At 53.9% G+C, this 18486-nt stretch overlaps 1 protein-coding gene across 1 annotated transcript in view; it reads left to right on the plus strand.

The window, feature by feature from the left end:
* Positions 1-18486, plus strand: part of LOC144945201 (uncharacterized) — a 113482-nt gene that overhangs the window by 83927 nt on the left and 11069 nt on the right. Inside the window, 5 exon segments of the mRNA XM_078873509.1 lie at positions 4544-4618; positions 12755-12889; positions 14190-14306; positions 16064-16136; positions 16138-16307. Of these exon segments, the coding sequence (XP_078729635.1) occupies positions 4544-4618; positions 12755-12889; positions 14190-14306; positions 16064-16136; positions 16138-16307 (570 nt within the window).

The raw sequence follows: 18486 nt of genomic DNA on the forward strand, positions 1-18486 counted from the left end.
TTTGGGGAAGTTGACTGCGGTTGTCCTCTGGAGAGACTCGTCCCCGCCATAGGAATGTATAATTTCCACCACTGGCTGAGGGTTGTAAATATGGTAATGAGCACCAATGCCTCATGGTTCGTTTCAGCAAGTCACTCCGGCAATAAAAAAAAATAATGAAACATGATCGTCGATGACGCTGCGGCCTTACAAGGAAAACTAGATAACAGGCGACGTTTCAGGCAATGGCCCTTCTTAACATGAAAACTTAATGAATTCACCACCAAGAGAGCAGCTCATGATGGGCTCAGGGGTGGGGGCCTGGGCCAGAGGCTTGTGTCCCCGTTCATGAACGACGAGCGGCGGGACTGTTGAGGTCCGTTTTCATTCTTGGGCATTTCCCCAGCATCTCGAGAACCCCCCCCCCCCCCGGTGTGCCCGAGTTGGGCTGACGCAGTTCGTGTCGGTGGCTCTCCCAAGCGAAGTGCTGTCCTGCACGCTTGCGGGTTGTTGCCTCGGGTGGCTCGGTACGTCGTCCGACTCTTCGCTCCACATGCTGGGAGCTTCTTGAGGAATTGAATTCCCAGTTGTAATCACTATTATTCTTTCTGTTTTGACCTTTTTGTTAGAGGAAACAATCGGTGGAAACCTCGGCTTTTACAGCAGCGTACAATACAAAACCCCCGACGTGTTTCGAACTGCCACATTCATTGCACACACTCATTACACACAAAGTGCCTGCCACGAATGAACCACAATAACCTTGCTGATCTTGTCAAAGGACATAAACCATCACGTGCACTCCGGTCATCCTCGCAGCAGCGGCTTTTGGTTGGCCATCGAACAAAGACGGTCACTGCATCGCGCGCTCTCAGATGCGCTTCTGCGGCCGTCTGGAACGCTCTTCCTTACGATATTGGGAAGCCACTGGAGCTATATATTGAAAACTAATTTCCTTAGAACTGCTTTTTGTGTTTAGTTTGTTGTCCTTCCCCCGCACCTCCGATCAGCACGGTTGGCTACGTACGGTGCGACATATGTACATACGTTATTTCGGTTATATTGCGTGGCGCTTGATATGGAAAATGTTAACACATTAGCAAATTTACATTTTTTGGAAAGGCACAAATGGGTGCACGTTACTGCCCATTTTGAATCAATCTTCTGAGCATTGGCTTTACAATTTATCAAGCTAGTCATGTGCATCATACACACACACAACACAGGAGGCTGTGAGGGACGACCATCGCCCTATCCTATTATTCACGATGTTATCTACGAAATGTACTCGGCGGGATGAAGAAACCACAGATGACATCGCTGCGTGTATTTCCTATTCCGCTCATTTACCCAGGAGAGAATTACCGAGTCTCATTGGCTCGTTCCGCAGCGCAGAAAACCTCACAGGTAACTGCGGATGATAGAAAGAATAGCGGCACAGATAATAATAATGATAAGAGTTATCAGCAGAGGTGTGGACTCGAGTCATGCGACTTGGACTCGAGTCAGACTCGAGTCATGATTTTGATGACTTCAGACTCGACTTGGACTTGCCTCATCTTTGACTCGACTTGACTCGGGACTCGAGAGCAAACACTTGAGACTTACTTGTGACTTGCACAACAATGACTTTGTCCCACCTCAGAGGTGTGGACTCGAGTCATGCGACTTGGACTCGAGTCAGACTCGAGTCATGATTTTGATGACTTCAGACTCGACTTGGACTTGCCTCATCTTTGACTGGACTTGACTCGGGACTCGAGAGCAAAGACTTGAGACTTACTTGTGACTTGCATAACAATGACTTTGTCCCACCTCTGGTTATCAGACACCCTTACAGCCCTCGTGAATAATAGGAGGTATCGGTAATAGGGTCCTGAATTAGAGGCGTTCTCCCACGCGTGTGTGTGTGTGTGCAGAATTGCTTCGTTATTCGCGAGGGGTACGTTCCAGAGATGCTCGTGATTAGCAAATTTCGCCGATATTGATTTTTATTGATTTTTTAATGAATTCCCTTTAATGAACAGGTAAATAAGCGATTAAATACGTGAAAATTATTATTATAAAAAAAATCGTTATAATAAACAGAAATCAAATAAATATTAAATAATAGTTTATTAATAATGTTAGCATAACTTATGATGCTACGCATCATCACTTTATCTCATCACTTTCTCGCATCACACTCTCTCTCGATGCAGTAGTTCCAGATGCGATTCGCGGATAGCCAGAATCGCAAGTAGCATGTTCACGAATAACGCATGTGAATACCGTACAGCAGAGGTGGGACAAAGTCATTGTTATGCAAGTCCAAGTCGAGTCGCAAGTCATCAAATTCATGACTCGAGTCTGACTCGAGTCCAAGTCACATGACTCGAGTCCACATCTCATAGGTGGGACAAAGTCATTGTTATGCAAGTCCAAGTCGAGTCGCAAGTCATCAAATTCATGACTCGAGTCTGACTCGAGTCCAAGTCACATGACTCGAGTCCACACCTCTGCCGTACAGACACAGACACACCCACGTGATGCAGCTCACAGTAATCGGCAGCAGCAGCAGCGAGATGGCAGGCAGACGTCGTCACAGTGTTTGGCGGCCATTGCTGGACAGGAGCGACTAGGAAAGGAGGGGAACGGGAGGGAAGATGGGGGGGGGGAGGTCTTTGGCGAGAGGGGGTAAGTTACGGGCTGTGACAACGCCGACAACAACAGCGTCCATCGTACCTTTCTGTGGGAGAAAGTATAAAAGTTTAAAATGGTAACAAAACAAATAAGTGGAAGAAATGGGAGGGAGAGGGAGAGAGAGGTGGAGGAGGGGGGAGAGAGATTTAGGGCACACACACAGGAGGAAGGAATCATCTGTGGGTGTTTGTGCTGAGCCCATGGACTTCTTTCATGTCGTGCCAAGAAAAGGAATGAAAGAAGTAAATAAATAATTATATAAACTTCCCCCCCCCAAATCTTTTATCCTACTGGGCTGCGTTTCAAAAGATGTGGAGTGGATTTGCCTTTTGAGAATCGTTAACGAATCTTGTTTAGTGCCGCTTTTAACCAAAACACGAGCTCCTGTCCTTCTGCTCGACTATTTTAAGCGCGGATCGTGGAGTGAAGCACGGCACTGAAAGTACATCACCATCGTCACCATCACCGTTACCATCACCATCGTCACCATCACCGTCACCATCGTCACCATCGTCAACCATGGCCTATCCGCCGCTGGATGAAGGCCCCCCCCCGAGCCGTCACCATTTCTCACCATCACCATCGTCACCATCACCATCGTTAACCATGGCCTATCCGCAGCTGGATGAAGGCCACCCCCCCCCCCCCCCCCGAGCCGTCACCGTTTTTCACCATCACCATCGTCACCATCACCATCGTTAACCATGGCCTATCCGCAGCTGGATGAAGGCCCCCCCCGCCCCCCCGAGCCGTCACCGTTTTTCACCATCACCATCGTCACCATCACCATCGTTAACCATGGCCTATCCGCAGCTGGATGAAGCCCCCCCCCACCCGAGCCATCGCCGTCTCTCGCCGGTGTCATGAAAACCTCACCGGGCGGTGTTCACCGCGTGCCAGGGAGTGCTGGCTGCCGATCGGAGTTATTCACCGAACTTCTCCGGCACGATTTGTGCCCCTTCACCGTATTCTCCCACATACTCTACCGTGTGGGATTTTTCGCATGGCAAGTCAAACTCAATGTTTTTTTTCACTTAAGAGCTGAAATGTCGCCAAATTAGCGCAACACCAGATTTCACGTGATGTTTATTTATTTTATTTTTACATGCGCGGTCATTCGTCACTGGGACGATTACCGTCGTCCTCGCGACAGCCGGGAGCGCGGTTTAAGGACGCGCGTGGCTGGAACGCCGAGCGGACCGCGAGGACACGTCGGAGCGGGCTCGGCGCTGTGACCACGTCGAATGTCCCGCTCCAAACTGAAGAGGCCGAACGTTTCCGAACAAGCGAGCGAGCTGAGCCAGCTTGATCGTTCTCGTGCTTGTCCACTGTTCGTTCGGTGGCAGTTTTTTTTTTTAAGTGTGACAATTTTGCAGGAAGTTGAGTTCCGTCCGATGGATAAACTGGCCCCCGACAAGCGAATGTGGATTGTCCACTGTCTGAGAACGACTAACAGAGATGATTGGCACCACCCCACGTGGTCGGAGTCGGTGTTCGGCTTTTTCCTGGACAGTCCCTTTAGATGCTGCGGAAACCCACGCTGAATTATTATTATGACCTCACGTTTATTAGTTCAAGTGTCGAGTTAATTTCGTGTAACCAGGCGAGAACCCAAGAGGCGGGGATGAGTCTCACTTGCCAGGGTGACGTCGGTCAACTTCCCCGTTACCCGGCGATTTTGCTGTAGCAGACAGCGGTGGCTGAGTGCGGGGTGACCATGCCACAGTCACCGTGGACGCATGTAGCCGCTCGTTGTGCAGTCGCAGGATGTGCAGTCACTCGTGTGCGACGTTGCTCTGATCCACACCGCGTCCCCCACTGTCTGCTTCCCGCGTGTCCCTGTCCCACTGACCGTGCCCGTGTCTGTGTCCGTGTTGCCCAGGCGAAGCTTGCGATCCAGCGGGGTGCCACTGCCGTCATCTTCGACGTCTCGGAAAACCCGTCGGCCATTGAGCAGGTACCGTACAGTTGGGGCCGTCTTAACCGATTCACTCAGATCGCTCCTTTGGGGTCGCACGAAGCATCAGCAGCAGCAGTCGTCGCCCCCCACCGGCAGACCGATGGCCGCTCACACGGCAGGTTGCCGAGTCACCCTGTGCCACGCAGGGACAGCTGCCACTGGGGTGCCCTTTCTCACGTGTTGAGATGAGATGTGACGCGCTCTGCGATGACGCCCCGAGTGTAGGAGGGCCACCTCTACCAAACGTAAATGTACAGCGCCGGCATTGAGATACCATCAACCGCATTCGTATGCGGTACCACGTCGCAAATCTGACCCACCGGGGATTAAGATGCAGTGCAGGTGTATGTGTGAAATGGTCAGATGCGTGAATGTGTCTGGAAGGTGACGGTCACCCCACGTGTGCACGCCTGGGACCACGGGTAACGATACAGCGGAAGATGCTTCGAGCCTGCCAATCGCTCGGCTACTTTGGAAGCGAGCGGGTCGCGCATGCTCTGTTGAGGACGCCCATCCACGTGCGGGGAGCCCAGATTTGTTGACCTTGGTCCGGGAAACGACGGTTATACCACATGCGATGGTCGGATACGCGACGGTCGTCTCCGTTGGCTACGCGGGGGGGTCACCCGCGGGGTGGGCACGTCGGACGTGAACCCGGGCGCGTGATGTCTGTCGACTCGGTTGTCGTTCGGCTCCCCCTTTTGGGCGTGACGCTGGAAGCTTCTCTCCCCGGCACGGTGAGCCAGACTCAAAACTCTGCAGGATGGTGTCCACAGTGGTCTGCTGATATTCGCTGCTATTTGTTGGTATTTGCATTGCAAAACAGAGCGATTTGAGTTGCAGAGAAAATGTCATTTCTACAAGGATTCCATTGCACCCACACACACCGAACGGATGCTACGCACACATGTGCGCATGCACACAAGACAAAGATCCCCCATATACCCTTAATAGACTGTTGGGGCAAGTGCTCTTAGCCAGCAGCACCTATGAAGGCCGGCACGGCACACGAGGAGCTGGGTGGTCAGCACCACGCCCGGCCGCCTTTGGCTCCCTCGTTGCGATGTTTACACACCGCACCAGGAACTCGTTTGAGGCTGCGTCCACCTAGGGGAGGGCCAGAACCGGTTCAGATATTTGTCACCGGTGTCGGGCATGAGCGGGAATCGAACTCGGGCCTCTGGGTTCGTAGCGCAGCGTGTTAACCGCTGCAGCACTACACACCGATACAAAGAGACGCACACGCGCACACACACACACGTAAGACACACACGTGCACATCACCAGCAAGACAAGACATGAGCGTAGGCCTCAGAAACCGCCACGAGCTCCCACATTTATTATTATTTTTATATTTTTGCCATTTCTTTAATAAAGTCTCGGGTTTAATCTGTGTTATACCACACATCCTGAGGCTTTGCTAAATTGATGGAGCATGACTGCCTTGGACAGCTTTCTCTCACTTTCATTATTAATGTCTTTCACAAACATTTAGCTCCTCGTTATTTATTGGCTAAATGTGCCCTACAGTTTTTACGAGGCACTTTACCGTTTTTTTTCCTTCGTTCGCTCGACTTTGAAGCGCGGACGACAATGAAATACGCCGCGGAGCGCTGAGACGTCGCTCGGCATCGCTGCCCATGGAGGAGCGGCCTCCAGTGGACGGACGAGTCCCGTGTCCACCCGCGGATGGACTGGCTATGTCCACCCGGGTCGCTGCGACCCGGCCGCAGATGATAGTTCAACGAAGTGGCTCATCATCTCGTGGAAATGTATTGCAGCCAAATACTCTCAACGCGTGATGTTGATTCTGAATGTGGAGGGAAAAACCGGAGGACCCGGAGAAAAATCCACGCGGCCACGGGGAGAGAGAGACACAAACTCAAAATTTACAGCAGGCGTCAGGGTCGGCATCGAACCCACGACCTCCTCCTGCATGTCAGGCGAGGGAGTCTTGCCCACCACGGCGAGACGTTAACCGCCAAACGGTGATCGGGTGGATGGTCCAACGCGGCTCCGAGCGTTGTCAATTCCGTCGAAGGTGGGCCAGGCCAGAGGCAGCGACCTGCGAGTGGGGCTTGAGCAGGGACGCGTCGCGGCCTCACGGGGTCACGGAGTGGCGGTCGACACCACCGGCAGAGTGGCGGCGGTGCCGACGGGGGGGTGGGGGGGAGGCAACGGGGCCGGGCACGCGTGCGGCGGCGACAAGAGAGAGGGAAGAGATCGTGGCATCGCGGCACTGCGAGATATGGGGACGGGCTCGGGAATGGCCTTCGTCCAGCAGTGGATAGAGCGTGGCTTCACGACGACGAGAGCGATGATGACGGCGATGATGATGATGATGATGGATTGCTTGAGCAGTCGCCCCGCCGGGCTCCCCCGCTCGCCCAGCCGCCACCCGCGGACGTGACTCGCCAAGCAGACCCATTTATTCTGACAGCTACTGCTTAAGAAAACAATCGTCTCATCTCCTGCCGCAATCTTTAGCGAATGGGATGCCGAAGAAAACCTCTCCCCCATTGTGTGATGAAACAGCAATGAGAGAGAGCGAGAGGGAGCCGTTGTTGCACAGTTTGGAAATGTTTCTGTCTGGAAAAGCGCGAGGACAAGGAGGAGTGGTGGCAATGTGGTTAGTGCATCGTGCTGTTCATCACGCCCAACGTGTACAGCGTTGGGATGAGTACGTCAATGTGCATATGACTGTAGAACATGCATATATGGTACAGTAGATCATTGAGGTATCATTCAGTGTTTATTTTTCTTCTTGGTTCTTTCGGTAAAGTCACGTAGAAGGGAAGTAATAAAATAATAAAAATAAAACATAATAAAACAATTCTCACGACGTTTCGGCCACAACGCAAGCAGCCGTCCTCAGGTGAAAACCAGGTCTGTCGAGGCGACAGCGTCTGAATGAAACAGCACACGTGCTTGGAGAATATATATAAGCTGGGTTGGAAGGGGGGAAAAGAGCGCCTTGACAAAAGAATATGCATATCAAGAGGAATTTAGCATATTTATGGGAAATGCAGGTATGTGATTAGTACTACTTATGCCCGTGCATTATGCAGGATTAGCAGCATCAAAGGGAAGGGATATGGGAAATGCAGGTACGTGAATAGTACTACTTATGCCCGTGCATTATGCAGGATTAGCAGCATCAAAGGGAGGGGATATGGGAAATGCAGGTACGTGAATAGTACTACTTATGCCCGTGCATTATGCAGGATTAGCAGCATCAAAGGGAGGGGATAGGGGTAGCATTAATAAAGGGAAGGAGTGTTAATAGTATGTAGCTGCAGTAACTAAAACCAACACGTAAACAACTAAAGTATAAATTACATAGTATCATCAGTATACTAAATATACTCTACAATAAGCTGAGTTACTAACAGTAAGTAATACATTACAATTCTACGTTGTAAAAAATATATAATATGCTTCCATCTAAACTTTATTCTCTTACATCACACGAGTCTACACCGTACTATATACTGCCATAGACAAACCCAACATTAAATGATATACTGTATTGCTATAAACAACCCTAAATCTTATACATTGTAATATTACACTATGTATTATTCTACTCACCCTAATGTATATCACACTGCTGTATATTGACTATACAATTACGATACTATATATTACTTTGTACATTGTATTAAGCATATAAATGTTATACTATTTGTTATTATACACTGTACCATTGACCGTCGCGTGAAAGATACTAAGAGTGTTTATTTGTTTATTAATCAAGTATTTAACATTCATCGTGCGCCATTCGCTGCAGCGTCCAGTGAATCCGGCTGCACTGCGTTCACTTTGAACCCACACACTACGTGGTCGGCGCATCACGTACGGTATGGTGAAATGTGGTGGGTATTCCCACCTTTTCCAAAATGCCTTGCCAGTGTGGAAGAGTAGGCCAAAAACCCTCTCCAGAGGGGGCTCTCTTGAGCTCCGTCTAGCGGAGGGCCTCCCACCGGCAGTGGCGTAAGCACTTGCAAGGCTGCGCCTTTACCCAGGGAGAGGAGCACCGCCGCACAGGGCTGTGAACCCGGCGACCTGAGTTCGATTCCCAGCCACGGTTTGGCATGAGTGGCGCATGACACCTGAATCGGTCCAACCTGCATGCCAACCACCATTCCCACCTCACTGCCCCTCACTGACCAGCATGGTAAAAATTGCAAGGTGTGGTCAAAGAACCCCCGTGACCTAAGCTATTTGTTTATAAAACTATACTATTTCATTCACTAAGGCCCACTGAGCGATTCACTCTTTTTGCATAAGCAACCTGGTTGACGAAGTGGCTTATCACATGGAAACGTAAAGCAGCCAAATACTGTAAACGCGTGATGTTGATTCTAAATGTGTAGAGAAAAACCGGAGGATCCGGAGAAAAATCCACGCCACCAGGGAGAGAGCGTGCAAACTCCAAATATACAGCAGCAGGCGTCAAGGTCGGGGTCGAACGCACGACCTCCTGCATGCCAGGCGAGGTAGTTAACATCTCCTAGCCACCGCAAGATGCTATCGTCACCGGTGGTGGGGGCGCGGGCCTTCCTCCGTCAGTCGCGGATGGGGTCGAGGATGTGTGGAGGGTGTCTGAGCGCGGTGCCCTGCGTGAGGATCGGTTGCCATGTGGAGTTTGGCCCCAGGCCCCTTCGGCTGCCTTTTATAGTCTCGGTAGCAGCGAGAGGGGTGGAGAGGGCAGAGTAAAATGTCGCGCTCTATGTAGCACCACAATAAACGCCGGCGATAATAACCCTCGCACACCGGGGCCCTGGCACAATGCAAATGCTCGACAGCCCCCGATGTTTATTTGCGCCAATAAATCTCGAGAGCCGGGAGTGATGACTCGGTTGTTTGCACACCGCGCGGTGAACTCGGCAACCCGAGTTTGATTATTCCCCCACCCGCACCCCCCTCACACCCCTCGCCCGCCCCCCCATGGCTGATACCAGAGATGAGCGATGCCAGAATCGGACCTGAGCCCCCTCCCCCTTCTCCTTTGCCGGTCTCTGCACACTGACCAGCGTGGTGAAGTATGGTCAAACAAACGCTCACGACTGACATGAGAGTAAAGTTGCAAAGGGCTGCGAATTACCGTGGGCGGCGGCGTGCACCCTGCTAATCGTTTCGGATCGGGGGGGAGGGGGGCAATCGTTTGAAGACGACGACCCATTTCAGAGCCAGCGTCGGTCGCGTACGAATCAAGTTTCCGCGATGAATAATTAAACCAGGGTCAAATGAAACATCGACACAGAGCTCACGACCGACGCGACCTCCACGAGCAGTTGGAAGACGAGCGGGAGGAGTTTTTTGCTCGGGAAGTTTCGATGCAACAGTCGCCATTGATTACGCGTCTCTTGCCCCGTGCACGCGGCCCCCCGCCCGGGATGGGAAGACTCCGCCACAACGCGAACCGCATTTTGTGTAGAACCGAGGGGGTGACCCCGCCGGGGCCGGGAGGACGACCGCGTCTCGCACGCACGCCGTCTCTCCGACGTGCGTTCGGGTCGTACCGCGCGCTGTCCGGCACGACGTCCGACGTTTGCGCCTCCACGTGCTGGGAGCTTCTTCAGTTTGGTTCCTGACGACCTCGTAAGTCAGGTTCGAATCCCAGCCTCTTGTGCCGCAGCATTGCAGCCTTGCTCAGTCCCCCAGTGGTGCAGAGGGAACGTCAGCACCTGGAGCGTCAGCACCTGGAGCGATTGCATTTATGATCGAGCTCCCGTGCGATCTGTTAGGGAACCTCGCTCTGTTGCTGCTTTTGAAGTGAGACTGAAAACACGCCTTTGCGAGGTGATGCTCGCAATCGCGACATTTAGTCTTTGCCGCTCGCTGCTGCCGCCGCTCCAAGTCGTCGTTGTGCCCTCCGTGTTCCCGCTGCACACGCCGTCTCCCTTCAATCCACGATCTTTCCATCGCGCCATTTGCCTGCCGTTTTTGTGTGAAGGCGATCACAGCATGGGCAGCGCTGTACAACGTGAATGTCGATCAATGTCGTCACCGTGTCGGTACGATGTCAACGTTTAACGTTAACCCTCCACCACCACCCAGCTGGCTTCATCGCTGGGTTGTGAAGGGGTTAATAGTTAAACATTGACCTTATAACTACATGGCCTATCCCAAAAGAAACTAATTATAAATGTCAATTGATTGAAGTTGCCAGTTTTTGTCACCTAGCTCCACCAGAGCTTGACTCGGCCTAAAGTGCAACACCTGACATGTGATGTCATCGCGAGCATCTGCACTGTGGGGATGAAGCTGGCCACGGGGGAGACTTTGCGCGGTTTCGCATTGCCCTGCTTGCCCTGACGTGCGCTTTGCCAACCTCTGCGTTCGCCCTGGCAGCCTCTGCTAGGTAAATGGAGATTTGTGTTTGTGCAGCCATGTGTGTGTGTGTGCTTTGTGGGAGCGGTAGTGTAGTGGTTCGTGGTTAGCGCGCTGCGCTATGAACCCGGCGACCCGAGTTCAATTACCACTCGCGACCAACATCGGTGATGAATATTTGAACAGGTCCTGGGCCTCCCCTAGGTTGATTTAGCCTCAAATGAGTGTGTGTAAATATCGCCGCTAGGCCAGGCGTGGTGATGTTCATCCACCTCCTCGTGTGCCGTGCCGTTCTTCATAGGTGCTCGCTTAACAGCACTTGCACCAAAATATGTTAAGGCTATATAGGGGGTCTTTATCTCTGTCTTTTTGTTAGTCTGCTCAGATGTGGGTGGTTGTTGTACTGGCAAGCGCTAGCATGTGCACTGACGTGTGGAGGTGCGCATGTGTGTGTGTGTGTGCGTGTGTGCGCGTGCGTGTGTGCGCGTTTGTGCTCTAGATGCGTGAGTGTGGGGGTTGCCGTGGGCCACAGAGTGCTGGCAAGGCGGCCGGTGCAGTCCACAGAGTGACTTGGCCACAACCCGGGGTCACCCATAATTACAATGATAGCAGCGTTGATAGCTCCCAATTACAATTACCGTGACACCAGGCCTGGATCTGGTCCATTCGTTACACTGAGTCTGACTTGCGACCGTATCCATCTGCGCAGAGCCATGAGCGTTATCCCCTCGCATGCGTGTGGCGTCTTTCCTCCGGGCACTCCGGTTTCCCGCCACGCAGAGACAACCGTTGGGTACCGAAAGAGCCCCAAACATCCCAACGACGCTGCGGTTCCCAGCCAAGAACGAGCCTTCAGACTTGGCGAGGCTTCCCCGTGCGAGGAGTGGGCCCCCCCCCCACCCCGTTGTTCACGAGGCCCCGGCCCGACCGGCCACCGGTGGACGGTGCGAGCGGCTGGTGGTCGCGTCGCCGCTCCTCTGTTGTTTCACGCGCTCCGCCAAGCCGTGACGGCGGCGGCAGCGTCCTGTCGAGACTTGCCGCCAGAGCCGACCCCCATTCCCACCGATCCTCTTGGCCTCTTCCCGTGTGACCGCAGACGAGTGCGGGTCGGCGAGCCTCACGCCCGGAGACGCGTGTGCGAGTTTTCTCTGTGACCCCCTCCCCCCACCCCGTGCGTCTGCGTCTTCCGTGCGTGTCCGTCCGTGCTCGCTACGAGTGGAGCGGTGCGCTGCGGCGATCCGTCGACTGATGGATGCCAATTCGCGATGATCGCCCCATGCACGGGTGGCCTTTAGAATCGGCGTGTTTTGTCCATCCATGCAGATTGGTTATTGCCCGTCGAGGGCAATACGAACTGGACGGCAGAAATGAGGCAAAAGGAGAATTGGTTCCTGACTTGAATCTCAGGCCCCGATTCGAAGCGATTTTGCCAAATCACCCGCAGGTGGGGGTGAGGGGTGGGGGGGAGGGATGGAGGGATAACAGGAGGAATTGTTATTATATTATTATTTTGCTTGTTTACCTAGGTAAGCCTCGCCGTCTCTTGTTCAGGAGACTCCTGCCAGGTTTTCACAGTCGGGGGGCGATGCTGCTGTGTGTCACCCTAATTGGAGTAATTTGCGGGTATTTGTTTCAGCATGGGGGGTGGAGTGGGGGGGGGGGGATGTTTGGTCAACACCGTTCGCACCGCTCGCGTTTTTTTCATGGTGTTTGTCATAACCACGGCACACATGTCTAACCGCCCCTCTGCGTGCGCGTGTCCGTCCGTCGCGTGTCCCGTTCCCGTGGGCCCTGCAGCTGAACGGGGCGGTGACCGACACGCTCTCGCGGCCCGTCATCTACGTGCGTGGCGCCGACGCCGTCAAGCTCATGACCATCGTCAACGACGAGAAGGTGGCGCGCGCGCGCATCCAACCCAAGGTCGGAAACGAGGTGAAGGCGCGCGGGTGGCGGCGGCGGAGGGGGGAGGAGGGGGGAGGAGGGGGGAGGAGGGGGGGGGGGATGCGCCGGGGAAGCCGGAGTGCCAGCGTTGTTTTATCGCCGTGAGCTGTTCGACGCGACTTTTCGCCGCGGAGCGGTCCCTGGCGGAAGTTCCCGGCGTGCGGAGAGAGCGAGGCGTGGGCACGGTGTGGGTAGCGGTGCAGATCGGTGGCCGGGCCTGGCGGACGAGTAGGTAGGTGGGTAATTGGAGGCGTAGGTGGACGGGCGTAGATGGGTAGGTGGTGAGGTAGTGAGGTGGTGTTCAGGCCAAAAGGCATGGGGCTTGGTAGGGAGTTGGGTGGCTGTGTAGTCACCAGTATATGGCAAGATGAACAATTTATATTAATCTGTATCTAATGTTCAGTTCATTAATTGTGCGTGTTATTTTTTTTACCTCATCATTTTGGGAGAGCAGTAGCAGCACTGTGAACCTGGAAACCTGAGTGGCGAGTATTGTCTGAAACGGTCCTGGGCACCTTCCCTTCATGAACCCGCCCTGACCAGCGTGGTGAAGTATGGTCAAACAGTCCCCACGGCCGACGTGGTGTCAGCGGGGCCTTCGTTTCAGCACGTCGGGCTTGGGGATGTTTGACCATACTTCACCACGCTGGTTAGGGGGGGGTGGGGGTTGGTAAAGGTGAAGTACCAAGACCGCTTGAGATATCACTCGCTAGGGACGTTGACCATGGACGGGAATCCAACTCAGGTTGCAGTGCGATAACCACTGAGCCACCGCTGCACACCCGTTCAAAATGCTTTGTTGTAATTACTGCATTTGGTATCATGTGGGTATATGTACGTACACTTTTATGTGTGTGTGTATCTTAATGAAATAATCCAAGGTGGTAATCATGCGTGGTGATTGATGACCACTGTGTTGATCGCGATTCTTGACAGGTGAATGCTCCATGTGTAAGACGATTCTTGAGTGATCCACACTCATGAAGATGTATTCTCTGGCCCAATCTAACACGCATGTTGCATGAACATGCAACATGTTGTTAAAATCACGGTCGCTGAGCGCAGGGCTCCCGAAAGGCCCAAAAACGGTAAGCGTCTGGCGGCGACAAATGGCGCGATCGAATGCGTGGCGGACCAGAGAGTTCGACACATTTGATTGGCTTGAGCAAGGTTGCCGTGATGAGAGCTTGGGGAAGAGAGACGACGATGGGAGGGGAATTCCACGTTGGAGCGGCACGACGCGCCCCCGGCCCCTCCCTCACTCTCTCTCCGTGCCCCCGCCCCCCCACAGCCGCGTCTGGGCCGCGAGGACGTGGACCTGGGCATCCTTATCGCGGTGCTGGCGTTCATCTGCGCGCTCTGCATCGCGCTGCTGCTGCGCGTGCGTTTCACGCAGCGCCGAGCCCAGGTACCGGCCCCTCCCCCCATCCTCTTTCCCGCTCCGCTAGCTTCCACGGGAACTCACGGCACGCACGCACACACGCACACACGCGCACGCACAAACACAAAAACAAAGACGAGCACCTATGAAGGCCGGTACGGGGGTTATACAGCCAGCACCACGCCCAGCCCCCTTTGTCTCCCCAGTGGCACTGTTTACACACCGCACCGGGTATTCATTTGAGGCAGAGTCGACCTAGGGGAGGCCCAGGACAGGTTCATCTAATCGTCGTTCCCCACACACACAATGAGGCAGCCGCTCCCTCCTCTTCCTCCTCCGGTGGCGCCCACGTGGTGGTGTTGGTGGTGGGAGGGAGTTGAGTTGGGGCAGAGCGCCATGTTGAGCCGGCGCTGTGGCTGCACCGGGGACTTGCGTTTCCGCTGCTCGGTGCAGCGACTTTCCTGGATTGTGATTCTAACTTCCAGGACCTGGTGGCACTTGCCGTTGTTGCAAGCGAATCGCTGCATAGCCAATTGCTTAGTTTGGCTGTGAGGATCGGCGTTCAGCTCGCGCGGTGAGCGAGCTGAACGGTCACCACCGGCGCACTGATAAACGCCTGCACATGGCACGGCTCATTGGTGTGGCTGTCAGGTGGTGGAGGGTCTAGACGACACAGATTTGGTCAGATCATTACTGGGCCTTGAAAATGTATTATAATATCATAAACTGTTTTTACATGTTTTGAAAAAATATGATTTTATCTTCACTTGAAAGACGTTATCTAATTGTGGTGATGCTGCATTGCCGTCCTACGTTCCTCCGGCTTCACGCAGCTCCATTCGTTGTACCATGGCTGCCATCCTCTGTCTCCTACTCCAACTTACCCGAGCCTCCATCAGTTGTGTCTCTTCACTGCATCCACCGGCCACAGCTCGCTATCCAGCACGCTCGACGTACCTGCGTGGTAGAGCGTTTTGCAGGTTGCCTCTGCACTAACACTTCGTCCTTTAACCGAAACTCCCGGAGTGCGGCCAATATCAGATGTCAGTAGCTAAGGCTGGGTGTGGCCTGCATAGTGCGGGTGCCACGGTGGCGAGATGTTAACTACCTCGCCTGGTATACAGAAGGTCGTGGATTCTATCCCGACCCTGACTCCTGCTCTACATTTGGAGGTTTGCTTGTCTGTCTCTCCTCGTGGTCACGTGGATTTTTCCCGGGGCCCTCTGGTTTTTCCCTCCACATTTAGAATCAACATCACGCGTTTGGTAGGTCAACGCTCGCTGGCCGAAGCTGTGTTCACCTCGCGCCACGCAGGGACAGCTGCCAGCGGGGGGGTCCCCTGCGGCGGCAGTGCACCTCAGGGTGTGCTGCATGGGAGGCACGCTGTAAATTCTGTTCTCGCGCGTGATGGCAATATATTCAGGAGCTCGATGCCAATGTCAAGGCCTAATGGCCACGACAAGAGGGCTTCCAGAGAGAGTTTGTGTTGTTTTGCTGTTCCTCCTCCTCTATTAAAGGAACACAGACTGCAGTAGTTTACTGTGCGAGTCCATAGTTTGGGCTGCATGGCATCAATCTGTACTACTGCGTCTTTGTCTTTAATTTTGCATTCATGAAGGACATGTGCGCATCGGGCTGCTGCTGATGTTCTGACGAAGTGGTTGATGGTTCCACCAGTGGCTTCGAGGAACGTCAAAGCCAAATACTTAAGCGGTGTAAACACTAAGCGAAGATGCTGCTGTTGATGATGTTAACAACCGCATGGGTCGTGTCTCCGCGCGCAGAGCATCGTGTCACGACGGGGCGCCAGCGTCATCAGCCGCCTCCAGACCCGGCACTATGTCAAGTCGGTGGGGGGGGGCCGGGGGATCGGGCGGGGGCCCCGGTGGGGGCCCCGGCGGCGGGCGAGGGGGCGCCCGAGGGGCGACCGGAGGAGCCCCCCTCGACCCCGGCGACCTCTCGGAGGGGGCGAGCAGCACGTCGGACCCGGTGTGCGCCGTGTGCCTCGAAGAGTTCCAGCACGGCCAGGTAAGAGCGGCCGCCTCTCCAGCACGCGTCGCCTGGTTTCCCGTGATTTGTTTGAATCGACCGTCTTCCATTCGTCTTCGCTGTCCGTGCGGATCGCTGCCAACGTGATCCCTGTCGGCGATGGTTCTAGCCGCGCCGGGCCTCGGCAGCGCGTGGCGGTCAGCCACAGGCCCTGTCGTGAAGGTCTGACACAGGCAGCCATTTTGTATGTGTGCAAATTCTGTGCCCACGTGAGCATGAATTTGTGTTTGACTAAATCACCCAGAATGCTCTGAGTGTTGAGACTGGGCAGTGCTCCCTCATCATTGGTCATTCCTGAGATGACGGGAAAAGCTCATCTGCGGCTAATTGTGCAAAACCTCACTGATTGGCCGCCTGGAGCGTCTTCAATAATATATAACATTATTTGTAATATCCCCGCTTACAATTAAAACAGAACTTTATGCTGTCGGCTGATCGGCCTTGCAAACATGTTGCCAATGGGCAGGGCTCGTTTTAGGTGTGCAAACTCTGGACTGGTTTCGGCCTTTCCAGGTCCTGTCAGGAGAGCCGGCGTGTCACCGCTGGTTGCATCGCCAGGCTGCCGCCTCGTGGCAACCTGCGAGCAACCCTCTAGCAACCCCCTAGCAACCCTCTAGCAACCCCCGAGCAACCCGTGAGCAACCCGCATGCTCCACGGCTCCGCGCAACTCAAGCCGAGGCACGTTGAGCGCCACGGATGTGAGATGTGAACTAACCTCGCTCGGTATGGATTCTATCTCGACCCTGACGCCTGTATATTTGGAGTCTCTCTCCCCATAGCCGCGTGGATTTTTCTCGAGGTTTTTCCTTCCACATTTAGAAACATGCGTTTAGAGTATTTGACTGCTATACATTTCCACGTGATAAACCACTTTATCGAGCTATCATTTGTGGCCAGGTCGCTTCTGAAAAATAGCTACATAGCTCAGTGGGCCTTTAACTGGTCAAATAAAAAGTAAAGTTTGGTTTAGGAACCGCGCACGTCCTTCGTGAAATGCTCACCGACCATCCCGTGCTCACGTAATCGGCGTGTGCTGGGCTGTGCAATGCGTGGAGGTGACGAGTCGGTGGTAATGGTGAAACGTTGAAACGCCTAGTTAGGTGGAAGCATGCAGCCCCGTTACACTTTAAAACTTTTCCTTTGAATTCCTCTTGTGCGGATGACGTGTTCCTCGACGCGCAACACGCTGTTGCGATTACCGTCGCTAGCCAGCTGCGTGTGTCCGCGCGCGTGCTTTGTGCGTGCGTGCGTGCATGTGCATGTGTGTTGCGCGCGTGAGCTCGCATACCCGTGTGCGCTCACATTAGTATGCGATCGTTTTAAATCCCCCTACTCCGAGGGGTCTTATCCCCTTCTGAAAAGCCGCCACCACCTCCCACGGCCATTTTTCTTTTGTCCTTTTTATTTTCTGACCACGCACTCGTCCCCAAATGTGACCTTTCCTTTCATTCTCCCACTCACGCTCCCCCCCCCCTACCCCGCTCTCTCTCTCTGCCGAGTAGGCCTGACCCCCTCACGCCTCCATCGCACTCATCGCCCGTTTCATCCCTTCCACTGCTACTCGACCTCTGCACGATAACGACTGTGAGCCGTAAACAAACCGTCTTTGTCTCTGCGTCTCCGTCTGCTCTAGTTCCTCCGAGTCCCTTGGCCCATGATTCGCTCGTCTCGCCCCACATTCCACTGCACTTGCTTCATCGTGCGCCCCTGCGGTGACGCGGCCCAGCGGAGACGCGTTCGCTGCTTGTTTGTTCGCGGTTCAAATATGGCAGGCCACCCTGGTTATGACAGCGGGCGTACGAACTGTAAATTGCTTCACTTCGCAGTGGACGTTCCCCCTGATGCCATTTGGCATCACAGACCAAATCTTCCAAATTTGCAAATATTACACCGCAAATGACTCCATTGAGATCGCACAGAGCAGCAGCAGTCATCGCCCCCCGCCGGCAGACTAAATGCCCACTCGCAGGCCAAGCGCCTGGTCACCCTGTGCCGCACAGGGACGACTGCCACGGGGGGTGCCCTTTCATATGTTTGAGATGAGATGCAATTTGCGGATCGTGAGCGAAGCGCCCCAAGACACCGTCGGCATAGAGGAGGGGGTGGCTCCATGGCAACGTGTGACGCATTCTCACCGTCGCGACAATAACAACAACA

The sequence above is a fragment of the Lampetra fluviatilis genome, chromosome 37, assembly GCF_964198595.1.
Source record: "Lampetra fluviatilis chromosome 37, kcLamFluv1.1, whole genome shotgun sequence".
Lineage (NCBI taxonomy): Eukaryota > Metazoa > Chordata > Hyperoartia > Petromyzontiformes > Petromyzontidae > Lampetra > Lampetra fluviatilis.